The 22,469-nt window shown below is 45.6% G+C and overlaps 1 protein-coding gene across 1 annotated transcript in view; it reads left to right on the top strand.

Moving 5' to 3' along the window:
• SORL1 (sortilin related receptor 1) overlaps positions 1-22,469 on the top strand; it is a 5,131,225-nt gene that overhangs the window by 1,176,482 nt on the left and 3,932,274 nt on the right. The window contains exon 10 of the mRNA XM_044081038.1: positions 20,441-20,558. Coding sequence (XP_043936973.1) covers positions 20,441-20,558 — 118 coding nt within the window. The remainder of the gene's footprint in view (positions 1-20,440; positions 20,559-22,469) is intronic.

Here is a 22,469-nt window from a genome sequence, read left to right on the forward strand (position 1 = left end):
TGAAAAAGAGTAAACTACGACTGCACACTGAATATTCATGATTTACCACTTCAACACAATCTCCTCTGTTACTATAAGCATTCGATGATTTCAACTTATCAGCACTATCTAAACATAAACACACAACTCTGCATCTCCAAACACAAACCACTCAATAACTACCATTTTATTTTAGAGTTAAAACTTACAAAAACATATCCACAAACACCAGAAACTTGGAATGTAAACTCCGCCGCGTTCTTTTTACATATATAACACACATGTTAGTGACAGAGCAGAATTTCACCACTTTGTGGGACTCAGTATATTAAAGTTTCAGGATTCCGAGCTTTCGGGTTAATTGTCTCGATCTTCTGGTCCGGTGTTTCACAATTTCATGATTTCAAAGTAGACTTATATATATATATATATATATATATATACATATATATATACATATATATATATATATATATATATATATATATATATATATATACATCTATATATATACATATATATATATATATATATATATATATATATATATATACATCTATGTGATGCTTTTCTGTGGCCTTGGTTCCGATTCCTCCAGAGTCGATATCGGCTCCGTCTGGAGCCGATCCTTTCTCCTTGGAAATTTCTGTATCTGCACCGATCGGCACTGATACTCTGGCTTCGGCGTCCGTGTTGGCTCCGGCTGGAGCCGATACCCTAGCTTCGAAGCATGTTTCGGCTCCGGCTGGAGCCGAGACCTCTCTACCTCAGCTTGGAGCCGATAAGCTGTCGGCTCCAACTGGAACCGAAGGTTCGTCTGCTCCGATGGCTCTGTCGAGGAAGAGGTCTAGATCTCCTTCACTGGAGTCTATCCACTCGGCTACGGCCTCCCCCTTACTTTCGGAACGGAGCCATCGGAGCCGATCGTCAAGGTCTTCCAGACTTTCAGACCACGACTTGGAGAGAGTGGTAAGTAGACTACTAAAATCACAGGCATTGGCCCAGATGCTCCATAGCCCGTCTCAGCAGACTATCGCTATTCCACACCCTCCTGAGATTCCTCCTTCGACTCTCCTTCAGAGCTCGGAGCCGGAGATTATTGGTACCGTGACTGTTGCGGCTTCGGAGCCGATTCCATACCTTTCGGCTCCGTCGTCTTCGACTCCTATCTCCTCCTCGAGACCTTCCTTGGAGGGATCCGGTCATCGAGTTTCCCTGGTCGGTTCCGAGGGGACGAGTGGCATCGGACCCTTGTCCGACCCCGCACTCCCTCTTTGGGCTTCAGCCTTGGTGAGCTCGGCGCCGACATCTGCTTCGGAGCCTTCCCTTTCGGTGGGGCAGGGGGTCCTTGTTTCTTCGGAGCGGGGTCTCTTGGCCCTCCCTGGGAGGGGAGCCTTCGAGGTGATGAGGAGTGTGCTAGCCCCCGAGCTTAGTCAACAGTTGGTTCCTTTAGCTCCTTCCTCTACGGTGCCTGTAGATGTCCCTTCTCACTCTCTTGCTCCCGGACCCAGAGATCCATCGCCCCAGGTTTCCCCACCGGGAAGAACTTCCTCTTCCGAGGTTTCTCCTGATCCTTCAGGAGAGCCCCCGCATAAGAGGACCTGCAAGAGGAAGCACTTAGACTCCCCTGAGTCTACGACATCAGATACCGACTTAGATGAGTCGGAGGGGTCCCCAAGATCCCCCTCTGAGGATGTCTCCTTTTCAGACATCCTAGAACTCCTAAAACAGAGGGGAAACTGGCCCTCCATTAATCCCTCCGAGGATGAGTCGGTATACCTGGAGGCTTTTGGATCTCGACTCTCCACCTCCTGGGTGTCTCCGCCTTTCGACCCCCTCATGGACGTGATAGCTCGAAAGGCGTGGGCATCTCCTGATTCTGTGGAACCAGTCCCCAGGAGGCCTTCTAAATTTATCACGGCCCCCACTGAGAAACAGTTTCTTACGAAAGGTGTTCCAGTTGATGCCATGGTGGTGGCAGCCGCCACCAAAAAGGAACTTGCAGATCCTTCCGTACCAGTCCATCCTCCTAACAAGGAGTCTAGGACCATGGACAGGTATGGTAAGCGGATGTTTTCTTCAGCGACCTTTGCTATGCGTTCGCTGAATTATTTATGTCACTTCACCCGACTTCAGAGAGACATCCTCAAAGAATTGGGTGAGGTAGTACAGGATCCGTCAGCTGCTGGGGCTCAGGAGAAAATTGCCTCTCAGCTTGGAATCCTAAATTCCATTACTAACTCCTCCATGCGGCTCATTTCTTATGCAGCCGATGGGGCGAGTAGAGCCGCGGGAACAGGAGTGGCTCTTAGACGTCAGTCCTGGATGCGGCTTTGCAATTTCGCAGACCCCTTTAAGGCGTCCTTCACAAATTCTCCCTTTGATGGCACTACTTTGTTTGGGCCTCAGGTGAAGGACACATTAACCAGGTGCGAACAAGACGGCAAGACTCTTTCTGCCGTAGGAGTCCGTTTCTCCACCCCTTCTAGACCTTACCCCAAAGGTAGTTCCGCAAATCTCAGGGAGTCACGCCTGACGCACGTGGTCAATTTACCCCCAGAGGCAGAGGGGGTAATAACAACAGACGTCGCCCTAGGGGCAGAGGAGGTCCGCAGAACCAGGGCAGCAGAGAGCATCCCTGAGGTGTTGTCCGACTGCCCACCCTTTGAGGCAGTCGGGGGGAGATTGTCGCTGTACCCAGAAGCCTGGCTTTCCCTCTCTCAAGACAGATGGGTACAGTCGATCATATCCGAGGGTTACAAAATTCCCTTCGAGGAAAGCCCCTTCCCTCAAAAAGGTTCCCTTCCAGACGTTCCACCCGGTCTAAGGGAGATTGCGAAGCTAGAGATATCAAAGCTTCTGACAAGAAGGGCCATCCAACCAGTTCCAACAGATCAATTAGAATCCGGAATCTACTCAAGGTTCTTTTTGGTTCCCAAAAAGACGGGAGACTGGAGACCAATATTAGACCTCAGCAGACTGAACAAGTCTGTCAAAAAGACAAGATTTCGGATGGTCACACTTCAATCGATTTTGCCCTTCCTGGGCAAAAACAACTGTATGTGCTCCATAGACCTTCAGGATGCGTACTATCACATAAAAATCCACAGACGCTCCAGAAGGTTCCTCCGCTTTCGGCTAGGGACCAGTCATTTTAAATTCAGAGCCGTGCCCTGTGGTCTCACTACAGCCCCCAGAGTGTTCACCAAATGCATGGCAGCGGTCACGGCTCACCTGAGACATCAAGGATTCCAGGTGTTTCCATATCTAGACGACTGGCTCCTATCAGCCACCACCAGGCATCAACTTCTCCAAGCCAGAGATTATACTCTACGTCTCTGCGGTCAATTAGGAATTTCAATCAACTTCCAAAAATCTTCCTTATCGCCCTGCCAATCTATTGTCTTTATAGGCGCAAATCTAGACACTACTCGGATGTCAGCAAACTTTACAAGTCAAAGTATCCTAGATATCCAAAACCATGTTCGGATCATCCTATCCAGCAAAAGGGTACAAGCCAGGTTGGTCCTGAAAGTGCTGGGCCTCATGGCAGCTGCCATCACACTTCTCCCTCTGGCCCGCTTTTACATGCGCCTCCTACAATGGATGTTGTTCACTCAATGGTCCTACCAGCAGCTCCCCATGCGTCACAAGATCCTGGTGACACAAACCTGCAAGAGCCATCTATCCTGGTGGACTTCTCCCCTAGTCCATCAGGGCAGACCATTTGTCCTTCCGGCCACGGTCACTTTGGATGCCTCCCTGATCGGGTGGGGGGGGGGCATTATCAGGGCAGGATGGTTCATGGAACGTAGCAACCGTTCGAATACCACCTGCACATAAATGTCCTAGAGATGAGAGCAGTGCTTTTAACGTTGCAAGCCCTCAACGACTTTCTTCCCTTAGGAACTATTGCAGTTCACACGGACAACATGTCCGTGGTGTGGTACATCAACAAGCAGGGTGGAACCAAGTCCTATCCCTTATGTCGAGAAGCTCTCAGACTTTGGCAATGGGCGATCTCCTCTCATCGGTTTCTGGCAGCAACGCATATTCCCGGGAGAACCAACATAATAGCGGACAGATTGAGCAGAGCTATTCTCATGCCTCACGAGTGGTCTCTCAAACTTTCCATAGTGGAGGAGATTTTTCAGAAGTGGGGCCGTCCATGCTGCGATTTTTGCTACTCCCCAAAACAGCAAATGCCCACACTTCTCTCTCTTTCCACTTCCGGGCCATCCCCCCAGAGACGCTCCTACCCAAGATTGGCCCCGGGGACTTCTTTATGCTTTTCCCCCCTTTCCACTGATACCTCAAGTACTCCAGAAAGCTGCCGTCTTGAGAGCCAAAATGATTCTCATTGCCCCTTACTGGCCTCGATAAATTTGGTTCCCATTCCTTCATCGCCATCTCATGGTGCAGCCTTGGCATCTGGATCCAACTCCAGATCTTCTGACCCACCAGTCGGGTCAACTGCACCCATCAATTCGTTCCCTCAACCTCACTGCTTGGTTGCTCCACTTCCTACATTAGCCAGGCTTCCTGTGATCTCTAACCCCGTTAGAGATATAATAGTAGCTTCTCTAAAGTCCTCTACCAGGAGGATTTACTCTAGTAAGTGGAAACGTTTCTCTTTTTGGGCAAAGTCTAAGAACATAGATCCTTTTACTGCCCCTGTTCAATCGGTCTTGGACTTTCTTGCTGAAATTTTTCGCTCCGGCTCTTCTGCGTCCACAGTTAAGGTCCAGTTGGCAGCAATCTCTAATTTCCATGTCGGATTTGCAGACCACAATATCATGTCTCACAAACTTTGTAAAGCTTTTCTCAAAGGGGTGTTCCTTCTTAAGCCCCCTGTTAGAGATCCTCCACCACAGTGGGACCTAAATTTAGTGCTGGCATCCTTGATTCTTCCCCCTTTCGAACCGGCTGCTATATGCTCATTAAAATGTCTTTCTTGGAAGACACTCTTTCTAGTTGCTATTACTTTGGCTAGGAGAGTGTCGGAACTACATGCCCTCTGTGTTCGTCCCCCTTACTTGGTCTTCCACAAGGATAGAGTGTCCTTAAGAACCAATCCATCCTTTTTGCCCAAGGTTGCTTCTAAAATAAATTTAAATCAATCCATTGACCTTCCTGTATTTTTTCCCAATTATTCTAACAGGGCAGAACAAAAACTACATTGCTTAGATGTTCATCGCCAACTCAGATATTATTTGGACAGAACAAAGCAATTTAGGAAATCTGATCAGCTTTTTCTTTCCTATGCTGAGAATAGGAAAGGTCTTCCTGTTTCTAAAGTAACCTTATCCAGATGGCTATCGTCCACCATTTCTGACATTTATCAGCTGAGGGGCAAACAGCTGATCTCAAAACCTAAAGCGCATTCTACTAGAGGTCTAGCTACATCTACAGCTTTTCAGGCTAGACTACCCTTGGACACTGTTTGTGCAGCAGCCACTTGGGCCACTCCTCATACCTTCGTTTCTCATTACAAATTGGATTTGGCCTCCAGGGACAGGGCAAGTTTTGGTTCCACAGTTCTCAAGAGTCTGTTCCATTGAGCCACCCAGGATAGGGGTGCTAGGGACGCGGTCCCATCCAGCAAGAATGAAGGCGAGATTGACAACTTAACATTTAGAAGTTATGTTCCTACCATAACGTTCCATGTTAGTTGTCTTCTCTCGCCTTCTTTCTTGCGTCCCTCCCTCCTGTCCCCCTAGCCTGGACAGACCTTGTTTTTCCTCTTCTCGGGGAGATTGTTCTCCCTCGGACACCATTTAGCTTGGGATCTGTGTTACCTGGTTCCTCTTACAGTCTCCTAGGCTAATGATTCTGCTTTCCTTGTAGAAAGATTGCAGGCAGTTTTCCTCTAGATACCAAACGAGATCTGTGTAATTACCGCCTTGCATCATGGGATATAGGGCTGCCTCGAGCTGGTAAAAGTGATTCTCGAGCTTAGCAAGTGCCGAGTCGGAGCCGAGGATCGGCTCCGAACCCATCCAGCAAGAAAGAAGGCGAGAGAAGACAACTAACATGGAACGTTATGGTAGGTACATAACTTCTAATTATATGCAGAGGCAGTACAATTCCCTTTTTCCGTTACCCAACAAAAAAAGTATAAAGTTCCCAACATTCTACCCAGTCAGTGGGAACCCACAGGAACAGAGAGTTTTGAGTATATTCCAGCATTTTAATGCCCAAGATAACAGGGGACCTCAGACCCATTCTGGATCTGTGCCATCTAAATCTTTTTGTAAGACAGACAAAATTCTTGATGGCCACGATTCAGTCCATATTGCCCTTTTTAAGGAAGGCTGATTGGATGTGCTTCATGAATACATACAATCGTATAAGGATGAAAGGCATTCCAGGCCATTTCTCCATTTCTGGCAGGGAGCCAGTCATTACCAATACAGTGCACTGTCTTCCGGTCTTACCACAGCCCCCAGGGTGTTTACCAGAGTAACGGCTGTGGTTGCAGCGCACCTACACCTGCTAGAGATCCAAGTTTTTCTATATCTTGACTATTGGCTCTTTGCTGCTGCCTCCACAAATCTACCGTTTCATCATCTGGACCTCTTGCTCCACTTAAAGCAGAACTTGGGAATCACATTAAACCTACCCAAGCATTACCTAGTGCCAGCACAACAAACAGAATTTATTGGATGGCACCTGGACACCTCTTCACAAATTGCCAAATTACCTAACACCAGAGTGCTCTCCCTTCGTCTGGTGGCTAGAGAAGTACTTCAACATCCATCACCCCCAGCAAGACCAGTTCTTCAGCTGTTAGGTCTAATGGCCTCTACAGTTATGCTAGTTCTACTAGGCATATTCCACATCAGAGTACGCCAATGGACTCTGTTCAGTGGTCACAAAACATTTATCCATTACACACTAAGATTCACATTATTCAAATAAACAAGGATCATATCATTTGTTGGACAAATTCTCCATTGATGATGGCAGGTTGGACTTTTTACCTGGATCAGTCACTGGTAGTTGTAACTATGAATGCCTGTCTTCTCTTGTGGTGAGGTGGGGGGGCCTTTCAAAGAGAGGACGGTCCAAGATTCTTGGACATATCTAGAGGCCAATCTTTATATCAGTGTCTTGGAGATGGGGGCAGTCGTCTTAGTGATGCAGGGCTTTCAGGGCTTCCTTCTCAAGGATGTGAGTTCCATCCAGAGAGACACCATGGCAGTTGTCTGCTAGATAAACAGGAAGGAAGCTGCTTCTACCCTCTTTGTTGGGAAGCCAGGAGAGTATGGCAGTGGGCGATGTAGAAACCTAAATTTCATGAAATTGTATCGTAAATAACCATGTGTACACTTGAACAAAGTAACTGATGTATTGCAGGTAAATAGGCAACTTTCTGTTGCTCTTGCATAGTACATTTCAAACAAAACTGTTGCAGCCTTTCAACAATGAATTTTTGTGGCTTGTACTCGTGCCACTTAATTCCTGCTACATTAAGTAATGTGTTACTGTGAGTCTCCCCTATATTGTATGGATTTGTATTGCTTTAATGTTTATGTAATGTGTTTGGAACATTTTTCATTGCATAAAACTTTACTAAGTTGATTATACCCACATTCCCAACATAAGTAAAAGTATGTAGCATAAAATGCTAGCATTAGTTTTGGAGTGTTGCTTTTTAATAAGTATATGATTATATATCCATTACATTGGTTTATGAGTAAACACGTGATCTGATATTGCCTGTTTGCATTTTTTTTTCCAAACAATTGGATTTGGATCTGATCCTTGGCCATTATTTTAGCTCGTAGCCACCAAAAAACTCTCAAACTCCTCCCTTATCCATAATGCACCAACCCTTAACATACCTCAGCTCTTGTTTGCCACTTTCATGAATAGACGTGGTCACTTTGAGCTCTCGAGCAATTTTTTTTTTCAATTAACGATAAGGGTTTTATTCTTTATATTTACAGACTTATAAATAGTGATTCTCCTTTCGCTTTACATTTAGTGTATGTCTTTTTTTTCTTTCCTTTTCACCTTTAGTGTAATTCTTGATAGCATTGTTGGTATCTTTCTCACTGTGTGTGTGTGTGTGTGTGTGTGTGTGTGTGTGTGTGTATTTATATATATATATATATATATATATATATATATATATATGTATATATATAAATAAAAATCAAAACACTTTCCTTTTTTCATTTAATTTCTTGTTATTGTGTGTAGGATGTCCGAAAAAGGTCCTTTGGGAATCAAGAAATGCCAAAAGTGTGGGTACAAATTGTCCTTGTCAGATGCCCACACTGTGTGTGTATTGTTTGGGGCCCAGACCACCTTTTGGTTGATTTTGCCATTTGTAAAAAATTTTAATCTGCATGCTATTGCGGACAGAAAAAAATAAGCTGATACTGAATGGTTCACTTCTTACTTCTTCGTCAGAAGCTATTGCTGGGGTCAGTCCCCCAAACCGAAAGCAAAGGAGCCATTTACTAAGTCTCCTGAACCTTCTGGATCATTGACTCCATTTTCTTCAGAACCTCCTAAAACGAGGCATAGATTGAATCTGTAAGCCACTGAGGTCCATCCGTCATTGGATCCAACAGAACTCTCCTCAGATCCAAGCATTTTGGATCCGAGGCTATTATCCAGGACCAGATACTCGCCTACTCTGGCTCTGGTACCTTCCAGAGTACTTTCCCCCTTTCTGGAACAGACACTCCTTCCTTAGCTTCCTCTCATTCTTCCAGGAGTATGACCGAAGTGGATGTGGATAGAATGATGCAAATTCAGATGGGAGTTCTCCTGGCTCCTACCCCTTAGGGTCAGGAAGCTCGTCCTTCTACCACTCCAATGATTGCAGCTCCTTCCCTGATCCATCCAATCATTTTGGAGCCCCTGGATCAGAGCCTTCTGGGTCCATGTTGTTTGGCTACAAAGAGATGCTTATCTTTGGATCCAAAGCTATCTCTGGGTGCATTGGCTCCGATGTCCTTCGAGCTAGGTGACTCTTGGAGCTGAAGTTTCCTTGTCAGATTCAAGGCATTAGAGTTGACTCTGAGGTTTTCTGAGCTGTCTCTGTACCTCAGAGCCTCTGCTTTCAACAGTTCAGCTCCAACCTCTGCCTTGGGTAGGTAGCCTTTGGGGCAAAGGGAATCGATTCACCAGAAGCCTGGTTAATTGACTCCATTGTCTTCCTTCTCCCTCGAGCGATCTGCCTTTGAGGTACTGACAAGGGTGTTCTCTGCTCCAGCAGGACAGATGATCCTATCTCCTTGGGTTTTCCTTCTGGATCCCAGATGTCTGAGCACCTTCAGCCACATCATTCTACACCACAGAGCAGCCAGCTCAAAATCTCCAGGCTACTCTGTAGAGCTTTACAATATTTTCCGATACTTCACCAGAGCACCTCACCGAGGAAATCCTTAGGAAGAGGAAGTGTAAGAGGAGGCACTTGGACTCTCCTCAAGAGTCTCTCACCAAAGATTTCGTTGAAGAAGGGTCCCTAAGATCACCACCTGAAGACATCTCATTTGGAGACATTCTTAAGATCCTTAAGCAGGGGGTGGTTGGTCCAACAGTTACCATTCCCCAGAGGAATTGGTATTCCTGGAAGCCTTTGGAGCTGGCCAGTCTACCTCCTGGGTTACTCTGCCCACTGATGAGCTCATTGACTTGATCTCTATGTGGACATGGAAGGACCCTGACTCAGTTGAGCCAATCCCCAAAAGACCAGATCAGATTCTGGTTCCAACCATAGATAGGGAATTATGAAGCAAGGGAGTGCCCATAGATCCTATGGTCATGGTGGCAGCGACAAAGGAACTTGCTGAGCAAAGTTCCTCTGTCCATCCCCTTTACAGGGAGTGTAGGGCGTTAGATTTGGGAAGCTTGTGTATGCTTCACTGACTTTTACACTTAGGTCACTGAACTGCCCGGCACACTGTGTGAGACTACAAAGGGATTTGATAAAGGAACTGTCAAAATTCCTTTTGGAGATCGATACTGCCAAAGCTCACACTTCTGTGGCTTATCAGTTGGCTGCCCTACAGGCTGTTTCAGATTCTTCCATAAGGCTTTTCTCGCTTGCAGCTGAAGCTGCCTCAAAGGCAACAGGTTCAGGCATTTCTATTAAGATGTATGCCTGGATGTACTTGTGTGATTTTGCAGAGCCTTTCAAGTCCTCGTTCATCAGTGAACCCTTTAACGGCAGTTCATTGTTTGGCCCTAAAGTTAAAGAAGCAGTCTCCAAGTATGAAAAAGATGGAAAGACCCTCTCTGCAGTGGGCCGTATGTTTTTGACTCCTCGAAGATCTTTCTTGAGAAATCAATGAGGAGGTCAAAAAATGTGGTTCAGTAAGTCCCAGGGGCCTTTCCAAGATCCCTGTGGGGATAGTTTCCCCAGGAGCAGAGGGGAAAACTCAAATAGACAGCGACACCCACACAGCAAAGGCAGCCCACAGAACCAGGGGTCCAGAGATTCCTTCTCTTACATACCTTATCAGTGCTCAGAAATAGGGGCCAGATTGTTCACCTCTGAAGGCAGTCGGGGGTCATTTACCCTTGCACCTGGGAACCTGGCTAGATTCAACAAAAGATACATGTGTGCAGAGGATTATTTCCAGAGGATGTATGCAAAATTCCTGATGTCCCACCTAGTCAGAGGAAAGCAGCAGCACTAGAAATAAAAAAGCTGAGTGCCTGGCAATCTACTGGTATTGTGATTGGTCCTTTTGGGGGGGATAAAGTTGGCACTGAATCTGTTGGCCAGTATATTGGCAATATCTGTTGGCTTGGTATAGGAGGTACCATTGTGCAGTAGCTCAGAGCAAATCTGGGTATTGGAGTGGAGATTCTTTACATCATAACTATAGAAGGCCTTGTGGTTGCCTTTACTATCTGCTGCAATTCTATTTTCTTAGCTAGCTTTAGAGGATTTGATGAGGAATGTCAACTTTTTGTTAAACTGATAAGGAAGTTTCATCCTTCTGTTGTAGAGTTTGATGTTATGTTGTCCATCTCACCTTCCTTCTTTCTGGTTGTGTTTGGAGCCGATCTCGGCTCCGACTTGGCCACTTCTAAAGCTCGAAGAGTCCTTACTGGCTTGAGGCTAACCCCTTATCCCAGCATGCATAGTGGTAGCTACCCAGATCTCGTTTGCTGCTTGCAGCATCAAGATTGTCTTCTGCTGGCTCAGGCTAAGTAGTGTATTTTCCTGTCAAAATTGTTATTTGTTTAGACTAATTGCTTTCTTTATCACCCCTTCCTCATTTCAGTTGTTGTTTGCTGCTGTTAGGCTGTTGGTTTCCCTCAGGCCTTTTTTCTGTGTGTTGTTGGTGGCCCGTTCTTTTCTTGAGGGTTGTTGTCTTGTCCCTTTATCCCTCTTGTTACTTGAGGAGAAGCCGTTTTAGTTAGAGGCTTTCTCCCTTTGGGAGCTGTAGCCATTTAACTTAGAAGCTACGCCCTCCTTTTTTCCCCTCCTTTCTTCTTAATAAAAAAAAAAAAAAAAAAAAAAAAAGAAAACCTTTATTGTTGTTTCTTCCTTTTTTGTGGGTTATGATGTCTAAAGAATCTACAAAGCAGTCAGGATTTAAGAAATGCGACTCGTGTTGCCAAAAAATGTCCCTTAGTGACGGGCACACGAGTTGTGTTTTATTGTTTAGGTGTGGTTCACCTGCAGGACTCGTGTTCTGTTTGCCATGCCTTCAGTGCTTGGGCTTTGTAGGAGAGGCACAACAAACTGATATTGAGGGGTTTATTAAAACCTCAGGTTGAGGTTGCATCGGATACTCAGCCTTCTAAAAAATCTGATGACAAACCGGCATCTTCATCGGCTCCACCTTGGGTGCCGACAAACTCAAAATCTCCTGACCCTTCGGAGCCGATTGTTGGCTCCAAAGAGTCCTTTTCTCTGGCAGCTCCATCTGTTGCTTCAGAGCCATCCCATAGTCAAAAGAGATTGAGATCTCCTTCTTTGGACCCGGTGAGATCTGTGCCTCAATCTTCACTATGTCCGAACCAGTCCCTGTCTCTATTCCTCCGACTGCTTCCAGTTTGGCGCCAGAGTGCATGGAAGTAATAGTGGTGGAACCATCTGTTCCGACAACCCTTGCCTTATCAGTTCTGACATTCGCTCTGACCTCCTCAACAGTCCGCTCCATCGAGGGGTCTGGGTGCTGAGACTTCCTCGTCAGCTCTGAGGTGGGGGGGGATGGCATCGGACCCTTATCTGCCCCCGCTCTCCCTCTCGGAGCCTCGGCAGAGGTGAGTTTGGCTCCCACATCTGCTTCAGAGCCGTCACCTTCGGTGTGGAGGAGGTCTTCAGGCTTCTCGCAGCCTCCCTCCGTTACAGATCGTGATGCCTTCGAGGTGATGAGGAGTGTGCTGTCCACCGAGACAGTCCCACATTCGGCTCCATAGGCTCCGTCCCCATCAATACCGGTGTCTGCCTTGGATCCTTTTCTCCATTCCAAACGTAGGGAACCGCTGCCCCAGGGCGACCTCTCCTGAGCATGCCTCAGAAGAGGTTCCCAGGAAGAAAAAATGTAAGAGGAAACGTGGACTCCCCTAAGTCAGTCACCTATGACATGGACTTGGATGACTCATGACTCAGAAGGGTCCCCACGGTCCCCCTCTGAAGATGTCTCATTCTCAGACATCCTGGAGATCCTTAGGTAGAGGGGAAATGAAGTCCCTTGCCCCTTCTCAGGACAAGTCTTTGTACATGGACGCATTTGGTTCCCGGCCTTCCATCTCCTGGGTGTCTCCACCTTTTGACCCACTTTTGTCTGTATGAGTCGAAAGGCGTGGAGTGCTCCAGAGACCATGGAACCCGTTCCAAGAAGGCCAAACAAATTCATGACAGCACCATACGACAAGACCTTTCTCACCAAAGGCGTGCCAGTTGATGTTATGGTGGTGGCAGCAGCCATCAAGAAGGAACTTGCGGAGACTTCCACTTCTATCCATCCGCCAAACAAGGTGTCTAGAGCCATGGCTAGATATGGGAAGCATGTTTTCTCTTTAGCAGCCTTTATACTTTAGTCACTGAACTATTTAACACATTTCGCACGACTTCAGAGGGATCTCCTTAAAGATCTGGAATATACCCTCCAGGATCCTTCAGCTGATGGAGCGGCTTCCAAGTTGGCTAACCAGCTAGCGACCATAACCTCCATTGTCAACTCCTCCATGCGCTTGATTTCTTATGCAGCAGATGGAGCGAGTAGGGCTGCAGGCACAGGAGTGGCTCTTTGCAGACATTCCTGGATGCGCCTTTGTCAATTTGTGGAGCCCTTCAAGTCCTCCTTTACCAATGCCCCCTTTGACAGCTTGACCTTGTTCGGACCGCAAGTTCGAGAGACTCTTACCAGGAGTGAACGAGATGGCAAAACTCTCTCTGCTGTTGGAGTCCGTTTTTCTACTCCATCCAGGCCTTATCCCAAAGGTCAAAAGAGTGCCAAAATGTGGTTCCATAAATCCCAGGGAGCTTCACCAGAAACTCGTGGAGATAATTCCCCCAGAGGCAGAGGGGGAAATAATAATGGGCGACACCGACCTCGCGGCGGGGGGGTCCACAACAGGGTGACAGGAATACATTCTCTGCCAGGCCCTTTCAGAATCCCTGAAGGATTGCCTGATTGCCCACCTCTGGAGGCAGTCGGGGGCAGAATATCACTGTACCCAAGAGCCTGGCAAGATATAACAGTAGACTAGTGGGTACGGTGCATAATATCCAGGGGTTACAAAATTCTCTTCTCCCAAACACCTCCAAGAAGTCAAAAATCATCAGTCCCAGATGTTCCACCCAATCTTCGGGATCAAGCAGCCGTAGAAGTAAAAACTGCTGCAAAAAAGAGCCATTCAGGAAGTCCCTGCAGACCAGATAGAATCCGGAACTTACTCGAGGTTTTTTTTTAGTTCCAAAGGAAACAGGGGACTGGAGATCTATCTTGGATCTTAGCAAGTTAAACAGATCAGTAAAGAAGAACAAGTTCCTGATGGTGACACTGCAATCCATTCTATCCTTTTTGGGTCAGGATGATTGGATGTGCTCTGTCAATCTCCAGGACGCGTACTACCATATAAAAATGGACAAGCGGTCCAGGAGACATTTGCGCTTCTGGCTGGGAGCCAGTCATTACCAGTTCAGAGCTCTGCCCTTTGGTCTCACCACAGTCCCCAGGGTGTTCACCAAATGCATGGTAGTAGTGAAGGCTCACTTGAGACGTTTGGGATTCCAGGTGTTTCCTTATCTAGATGACTGGCTTACTGCCACCACCGAGCATCACTTCTTAAGGGCCAGGAACCACACGATTCACACTTGTGCACACCTAGGGATCACAATAAATTACAAAAATCTGCCTTGTTCCCCTCTGTGTATTACTGTCATAGGCGCTCAACTAAATACAAGAGACATGATAGCCAAGCTCCCACAAGAAAGGGTGCTTGCCATTCGATGTCAGGTCTCTCTCCTCTTGTCAAAGTCAAAGGTTCAGGCTCGATTTGTCCTAAAAGTCTTGGGTTTGATGGTGGCTGTCATTACTCTAGTTCTGTTAGCCCGTTACCATATGAGGATTCTGTAGTGGCTCCTCTTTACTCAGTTGGTCGTATCAGGATTTACCAGTGTTACACATGATCTTAATCACGGATGCTTGCAAGAAAGGTCTACAGTGGTGGCTCCACTCTCCCCTAGTCACTCTAGGCAGACCCTTTGTAGCCCTTCATCCGGTAGCCACAGTTACCAAGGAAGCTTCCGAGATAGGAGGGTGGGCATTGTCTGGGACAGACAGTCCAAGGAACTTGGCAACCTCACAAGTACCATTTGCACATCAATGTCCTGGAGATGGGAGCGGTATTATTAGTGTTGCAAGCACTTCACGACTCTCTCCCTTTGGGCTATATAGCAATTCAGACAGACAACATGTCAGTAATGTGGTGCATCAACAAACAGGGCAGAACCAAATCTTACCCCTCATGTCGGGAGGCCCTTCGAGTATGGCAATGGGCGATCTCCTCTCAGCATTTTCTGGCTGCAATGAACATTCCGAGAAAGTCCAACGTGATAGCAGACAAGCTCAGCAGGGCAATTCTCATGCCCCACGAGAGGTCTCTGAAACAAGATGTGGCGGATATGATCTTCCACAGATGGGACAAGCCATGCTGCGATCTTTTTGCCTTTCACCTAAACATCAAATGCAGCAGCTTCTTTGCCCTAGTTACCCCACCGGGACAGTCACCCAGAGATTCACTGGTCCACGATTGGCCCCCTGGGATTCCTTATGCTTTTCCCCTCTTTCCTTTAATTCCAAAAGTTCTTCAGAAAGGAAAATCGCTGATTAGCAAGCTGATTCTCATTGCCCCATACTGGCCTCGTCAGATATGGTTCCTGTTCCTTTGGCAATACCTGAGAGAGGAGCCTTAGATTCTGGACCCGGTTCCGGACCTCCTGACACATCAGTCGGGCGCTCTTCATCCTTCCATTCAAACTTTCAAGCTGACAGCTTGGTTTTAACACTTCCGATCCTAGCTAGACTCTCCTGATATCTCACCTATGGTTCAGTATATCTTAGCCTCTTCCCATAAACCAACTACTAGGAAACTTTACGCTATTAAATGGAAGAGGTTCTCCTTCTGGGCCAAGCAAAAAGGCATTGATCCCTTTACAGTTCCATTTGCAAAAATCTTGGACTTCCTGGCAGAAACCTTCGAAAATGGAGCAGCGGCTGCTACGATTCGTGTTCAACTGGCTGCTATTTATAATTTTCATGTGGGCCTTCTAGGTTGTAACGTCATGTCCCATAACTTATGTAATCCTTTTTGAAAGGTGCTGCACTGTTAAGGCCTCCTATCCGAGAATCTCTCCATCCTTGGGATTTAAACTTAGTACTAGCTGCTCTGTCCCTTCCTCCCTTTGAACCAGCTGCTTCTTGTCCTCTAAAGTTCTTATCATGGAAGACCCTCTTCCTGATTGGTGTTACACCAGCTAAGCGGGTTTCCAAGTTACAGGCACTTTCCATCTGCCCGACTTACATGATCTTTCACAAGGACAGAGCATGTCTTGGAACTAATCCTTCCTTTTTACCAAAAGTCTGCTCAGAGTATAATTTGAATCAATCAATTGAACTTCCTGTTTTCCTTCCAAATTATGGCAACAAGGCAGAGTACAAATTATATCAATTGGATGTCCACAGGCAGTTACATTTGTATCTTCAAAGGACCAAGGACATCAAAAAATCAGATCAGCTGTTTGTATCCTTCTCTCAGAGCAAACAAGCCTCACCAGTTTCCAAAGTGACTCTTTCAAAATAGCTGTCCAATACTATTACTTATGCTTATGAGTCTCAGAATGTGTCAGTCCCGGGAAAAGTGAGGGGAGATTCCACTAGAATAGCTGTCCAATACTATTACTTATGCTTACGAGTCTCAGAATGTGTCAGTCCCGGGAAAAGTGAGGGGAGATTCCACTAGAATCTTGCCTACCTCTATAGCCTTTCAAGCTAAGCTTCCTTTAGATACTATTTGTGCGGCAGCAACATGGGCTACTCCCCAAACCTTCATTACTCATTACAAAGTGGACATGACCTCTCGAAACAGAGCATCCTTTGGTTCCACGGTTCTGAAATCTTTTTTCCAGTGAGCCACCCAGGATTAAGGTGCTGGGGACGCTGTCCCAACCAGAAAGAAGGAAGGCAAGATGGACAGCATAACGTTTTATAACATAAAGAAGTTATGTTCATAACATAACATTCCATGTTTGTTGTCCTTCTTGGGTCCCTCCCTCCTTCCCCCATCCTGGATAATTGAGAGGAATTTCCTTTTTTTTGGCTGATCTGGCTAAGTTTCCTTTGCTTTCAGCCTTTGGTATACTCCTTGTCACCATAGTTGTCCTGTTGTCGGTACAAGGAGGCTTTATTGTTTAGTTATCGCTTTTATTGGGTAATTCATAATTTTCCTATCTAGTGGTTAGTTCTCACAAATGAGATCTGGGTAGCTACTGCTATGCAAGCTGGAATAAGGGGTTAGCCTCGAGTCAGTAAGGAATCCTCGAGCTTTAGAAGTGTCTGAGTCGGAGCTGAGATCGGCTCCGAACCCAACCAGAAAGAAGGAAGGTGAGATAAAGGACAACAAATATGGAACGTTATGGTAAGAACATAACTTCTTTTTTATGGCAGGGGACCACCAGATTGGCTTCCTTTTTTTGGAGGAGAGCGTCTTTGTTCTATTGGGTATGGCGAGATCCATGCATTTGTGTACGTGTTCGTACAGTGTATTGGTGTATGATTCAGCAGTCATGCAACTATTCTCCATTTGCATAGGTGCCGTGAAGTTAGCCACCTCTATTTTTAGGATCCCAAAGTTAGCTTTGGAGAAGTTTTTCATGGTGGTTACCTTTGTGGGGGGTGTGGGAGATATGTGGATTTCCAAGATGATTAGTTTGTGGTCAGATCTAACCAGGGAAGATTTGACTATTGGTGTAGAGCAACGGTCGCCCATGTTAGTAATGACCAGGTCAAGGATGTTGCTTACCTCTAGTAGGGGTAGGAATGAGCTGGTCCAGGGCATTGGAATTAATGAATTCCAGGAAACGTTGGGCAAGTGTATTGGTACGTGAGTAGTTTTCCCAGTTCATGGAGGGGTGGTTGAAGTCGCCCAGTATGAGAGGTTTAGGTTGGACCCTAATATTCTCCAGGGTGCTTCGGACATGGAGCGCGAGTCTTGAGACATGGTTGGGGACCTATAACAGGCTATAACCTGAATCGCTGTCTTACCCAATGTTAGTTGCACCTGAAGTATCTCTGATGTGTTATGTTGGGCTACCAGTCTAGATGTGTGCGCATCCTTTTAAGAGTATGGAAACACCACCGCCTTTGGAGCTTTGGTCCAAGTCCACGGACCAGGAAGGTGCAATGAGAATGACTGTGCTCTTCAACCAGGCAGAAAATTCTTCATTGTAAGTTAGCAACACAATGTTCAATCCTTTATCAACGCATGTCAGCCCAAATAAGAATCACTCAGACATGCAAGAGATAGTTTTGGTGGTGGATTCAATCAAATCAAGTTCTACTTCATCGCCCTTTCATTCTCCCTCAGCCCAAGGCTATAGTGAATACAGATGCTTCCCATATTGGGTGGGGGTGACACTTTCTGGGAAGACAGCCCAAGGCACTTGGTCCGCCGAAGAAGCCAGTACGCATATCAGTGTTCTGGAAATGAGAGCTGTGCACTTGGCTTTGCAGGCCTTTCAAGACTGTCTCTCTTTTGGGACAATTGCAGTACAGACAGACAACACGTCAGTAATCTGGTACATAAACAAGGGGGAACCAGGTCTCATTCCTGTGTTGAGAAGCGCTCAGAGTATGGCAGTGGGTGATCTGTTGTAACTGCCTGTTGACAGCAATGCACTTTCTGGGGAAGTCCAACTTGATAGCAGACAAACTGAGCAGGTCCATTCTACCACCTCTCAAGTGGACTCTCAACATAAGTCACAGAAATAATTTTCCATCATTGGGGCCAGACTTGCTGTGATCTTTTTGCATCTCCCCTAAAGAACAAGTGCAGCAGTAGCAGCTTTGCCCTGAACCCCCCACCCCCAACTGGGGGAATCACTGAGAGATGCCCTACTCCATGACTGGCCACCTGGTGTCCTCTTTGCTTATCTGCCAACTCCCCTAATTCGAAAATTTCTGCAGAAAGCTGCCCGGTTAAAGAGCACAGTCATCCTCATTGCACCTTACTGGCCTTCAGATTTGGTTCCCATTCCTTTGGCCTTGTCTCCTTTTCCCACCTTGGATTATGGATCTGATTCCAGACCTCCTGTGTCAACAGATAGGCATGATTCATCTGGATATCTCAATCCTCAACCTAACCGCATGATTTCTCCAGTTCCGTTAATAGCCAGACAACTGATGCTGTCTTCCCATGTCCATCATATACTTTTAACTTCCAATACAGCTTCTGCAAGAAAACTTTGCAGGAGTAAATGGAAAAGGTATGTTTTTTTTGGGCACATAAGAAACACATTGACCCCTTTTCAACCCCTGTACAAAGTATGCTCTAGCTTTTGGCAAATATTTTTAATGAGGCAGCTAGCTCAACAATTGAGTTCAGTTAGCAGTGATTTCCAACTTTCATATTGGGTTTGAAAATTTTCACTTGGCCTCAGCTAAGCTTTTTGTATGGCTTTTTTGAGAGACACACTCCTGCTGAGGCCTCCCTATAAAGACTGTACTCCACCATGGAATTTAAATCTGGTACTGCAGGCCTTAATTCATTCCCTTTTGAACCAGCAGCAAAATTTGATCTTAAATTTCTAACCTGGAAAACTATTTTTCTAGTGACCATTACCTCCTCTAGGAGAATTTCAGAACTTCAAGCATTGTCCTCTAAACCTTCCTACTTTATTTTTCATAAGCATAAAGTATCATTACATACCAATCCATCCTTATTTCCTAAAGTGGTGTCAGAATCCAATATAACTAATCTATTAACTTGCCAGTCTTCTTTCCTAAATTTGTAAACAAAGGAAATTTGTTGCATTTATTGGATGCTCATAGAAAATTATATTTTTACATACATAGAACAAGAGAAATTAGAAAGACAGATGAATTATTTGCTTCCTCTGCAGATTCTAAATTGTGCAAATCAGTTGCAGAGTTAACTTTAGCCAGATGGCTGACGGATTGCATATAATTTATCTACAACAGATTGGGCCTATCCTTAGGAAAGACCTTTAAGAGCCCATTCAACTAGGTCCATAGCTATTTCTTCAGTGTTTCTGTGTAGGGCTTCCATAGTCAGTATATGTGCGGCTGCAGTATGGACCAATCCTGATACATGTATTATTCATTACAAACTGGATCTTGTCTCGAGGTGAAGAGCAGCTTTTGGCTCAGCTGCACTCAGGAATATCCTTCCTTAGAGTCCACCTGGGGTTGTAGATAGCTGGGGACTCTGTCCCAACTATTGAGGAGTGAATGAAAGTTGGCAACATCGGATAAAAAAATTATGTACTCGCCATACTGTTCCATCTATGTTGTCCATTTTCATTCTTCCTCAACTCCCCTCCCACCAGCCCCCAACCTTTTTCACAATTGATTTCTGGAAGAACGAGAGTTTATAAGGACATCACTGTCTTTCATGCTGAGCTCCAGATGTGGCTTCTTCCATTACCAATTTTATAGGAGTACTTCCTACTTTGTCAAACAGGAAACAAAATCTGAGGTATGTTAAGGGTTGGTGCATTATGGGTACAAGAGAGTTTTTTTGTGGCCCCGAGCTAAAGTAACAGCAGAGTCGGTTCCGAGGATCAGATCCAAACCCAACCGTTGACAAATGAAAATGGACAACACAGATGGAACATTATGGTGAGTACATAACTTCTTTTTTTATTTGAAGGTATTAAAATACTGTAACATCTGATGAGTCTGTATTTTTGTTATCACAATGTGGTGTTTTCATTTTCTTGTCCTCCATTGTTTAGCTTTCAAAGGGGTGTTCACTCCATTTGGCTCAAAAGCTGAGTCAACTTCTCAACTTCCAGCTGCGCAGAATGCCTATCCTCTCCAAAGAATCAGCACCAGGACTGATCATTGCTACAGGTAATTGTCATCATTTATTTTTGTTTGTTTGTATTGCAACTTTTTTTCTAATATTTCTTATAGTAAATACTTTAGAGTGTTTGAAACTTGAAAGGAAAAAAGAGATTGCCCTGTTGCCCAGACTTACTGTATCCTAGGATGCAATCAACAAGAGGTAACTATAACTATAAGAGAATACTTTAGATAAACTTTTGGGCATCAGCATCCTTAGTTGGAAGTGACTTATGAACAGTGTATCTGATAACCTTTCCATTCATTCTTGAACTGATGCATTTGGATCTGAGACTCTAATCTGACTCTGCTGCTTCTACCAGATTTCTGGATGAAAACTCTCAAGCTCCTCCCTTTACCCATACCTACCATACCTCAGTTCTTGTTTGCTGCTATTTAGCTTTAAATGCAGATCATGTTGCTCTGAAGCTTTTGTCTTTTTTTTTTCTTGGGTTACATCTTTGAAAGTTATTATTGTGTCTAATCTTAATTGTCCTGTCTCCCTTACCATGTCTTTCTGAACATCTTAGCAAATTTCTGTCTTTTAGCTACTGATTTTTGGTACCTCTCTAAAGTACCGTCATTGGTACTATTCTTTTCCATTCATCTTAAACTGACTTTTTAAAATACCCCTTCGCTACCATTGTTGGCAATGCCTTCTATTCCCTTTCTTTAAATAAAATATTTATTTTTCTTAGCTTTTAAACATTTTTTCCCTGGTAGTTATGGTGGGAAAGCCTACTAGTTTTAAAAAGTACATTACCTATGGGCATAAAATCCCCAACTCAGATGCCCACAGGGAATTTTTATATTGCATAGGATCCGTGCACTTGGAAGTGGATTGTTCCGTCTGCTCTGGATTCAACTCCAGAGCTCTTACTGACTGTAGGAAGAAATCAGTGTTGAAAGGCCTTCTTCCTTCCACCTCTTCTTCTGTAGCTGGGGCTCAAACCCCAACCAAAAAAAAAAAACAGACCAGGGGAAGCCAGACTCTGCTTATAAGGCTAAAGGGTAATGCAAAAGGTCCCTGGACAGCTCTTCCTCATTGGCTTCTTCATCAGAGCCTCCTACTAAGATGCTAAAAAAAGTCAGATCCAACTGGTTCTAAATCTGACTCTCTCCAGATCTGAACTTCTCTGCTCTTACTGGATCTGGTCACTTCATGGCTCCCTTCACCTTTTTTGAAGGGATCCCCCGCAGCCATTCCAGACCTCCATCCTCCACATCTTCTCTTAGGTCTTTCAGAAGCTTATCTGAAGCTGACATGGATAGGATGGTGAGATCTCAGAGCTCAGATCCAAATGATGGATCTCCCAGCTCCAAATCTTTCGGATCCACAAGCTAAACTGTCTGCTTCCCCCTTGGTCTCTCCTTCTCTAGTTTGACCCACTGTTTTAGCTCCCTGTGATCTGAGATCCCTGGGGGTGTCCTCTTCAGATCTGAAGACTATTTATCTCTGGCAACTTCCCTGAGTCACCTGGTCTTGAGCTTGTCAGAGCCAGGTCTGGGGGTTGGGATTGACTTTGAAGTTCTGAGCCATGTCTTCCCCTTGGGGCTTTGACGTTGGACACCTTGAGTCTGACTCCTTCCTCGGGTGGAGTGCTTCTGGAGTTGCAAGAGCCGACGGTTTGGAAATCATCTGTTCCTTTGCCATCAACTACTGTTCCCCATGGGTGTTCTGCCTTCAGGGGTGTGGAGAGGGCCTTCTCTTTGTCCAGAGAAAGGGCATCAGTACCCTCCTCAGATCAGACAACTTCGCCTCCTCCTGTTCTCTGCCGTGAGCCTTGCTCATCTATTCCACTGGGAAAGCCAACCCAATCAAGTCTCCATTCGGTCCCTCAAGACATCTTCATCTCTTCTGATACTTCACCAGACCATCCCCTCGAAAGAGAATGCGTAAAAGGAGACACCTAGATTCCC

Source organism: Protopterus annectens, chromosome 8.part0 (genome assembly GCF_019279795.1).
Source record: "Protopterus annectens isolate FY-2018-M chromosome 8.part0, PAN1.0, whole genome shotgun sequence".
NCBI classification, from domain to species: Eukaryota; Metazoa; Chordata; order Ceratodontiformes; family Protopteridae; genus Protopterus; species Protopterus annectens.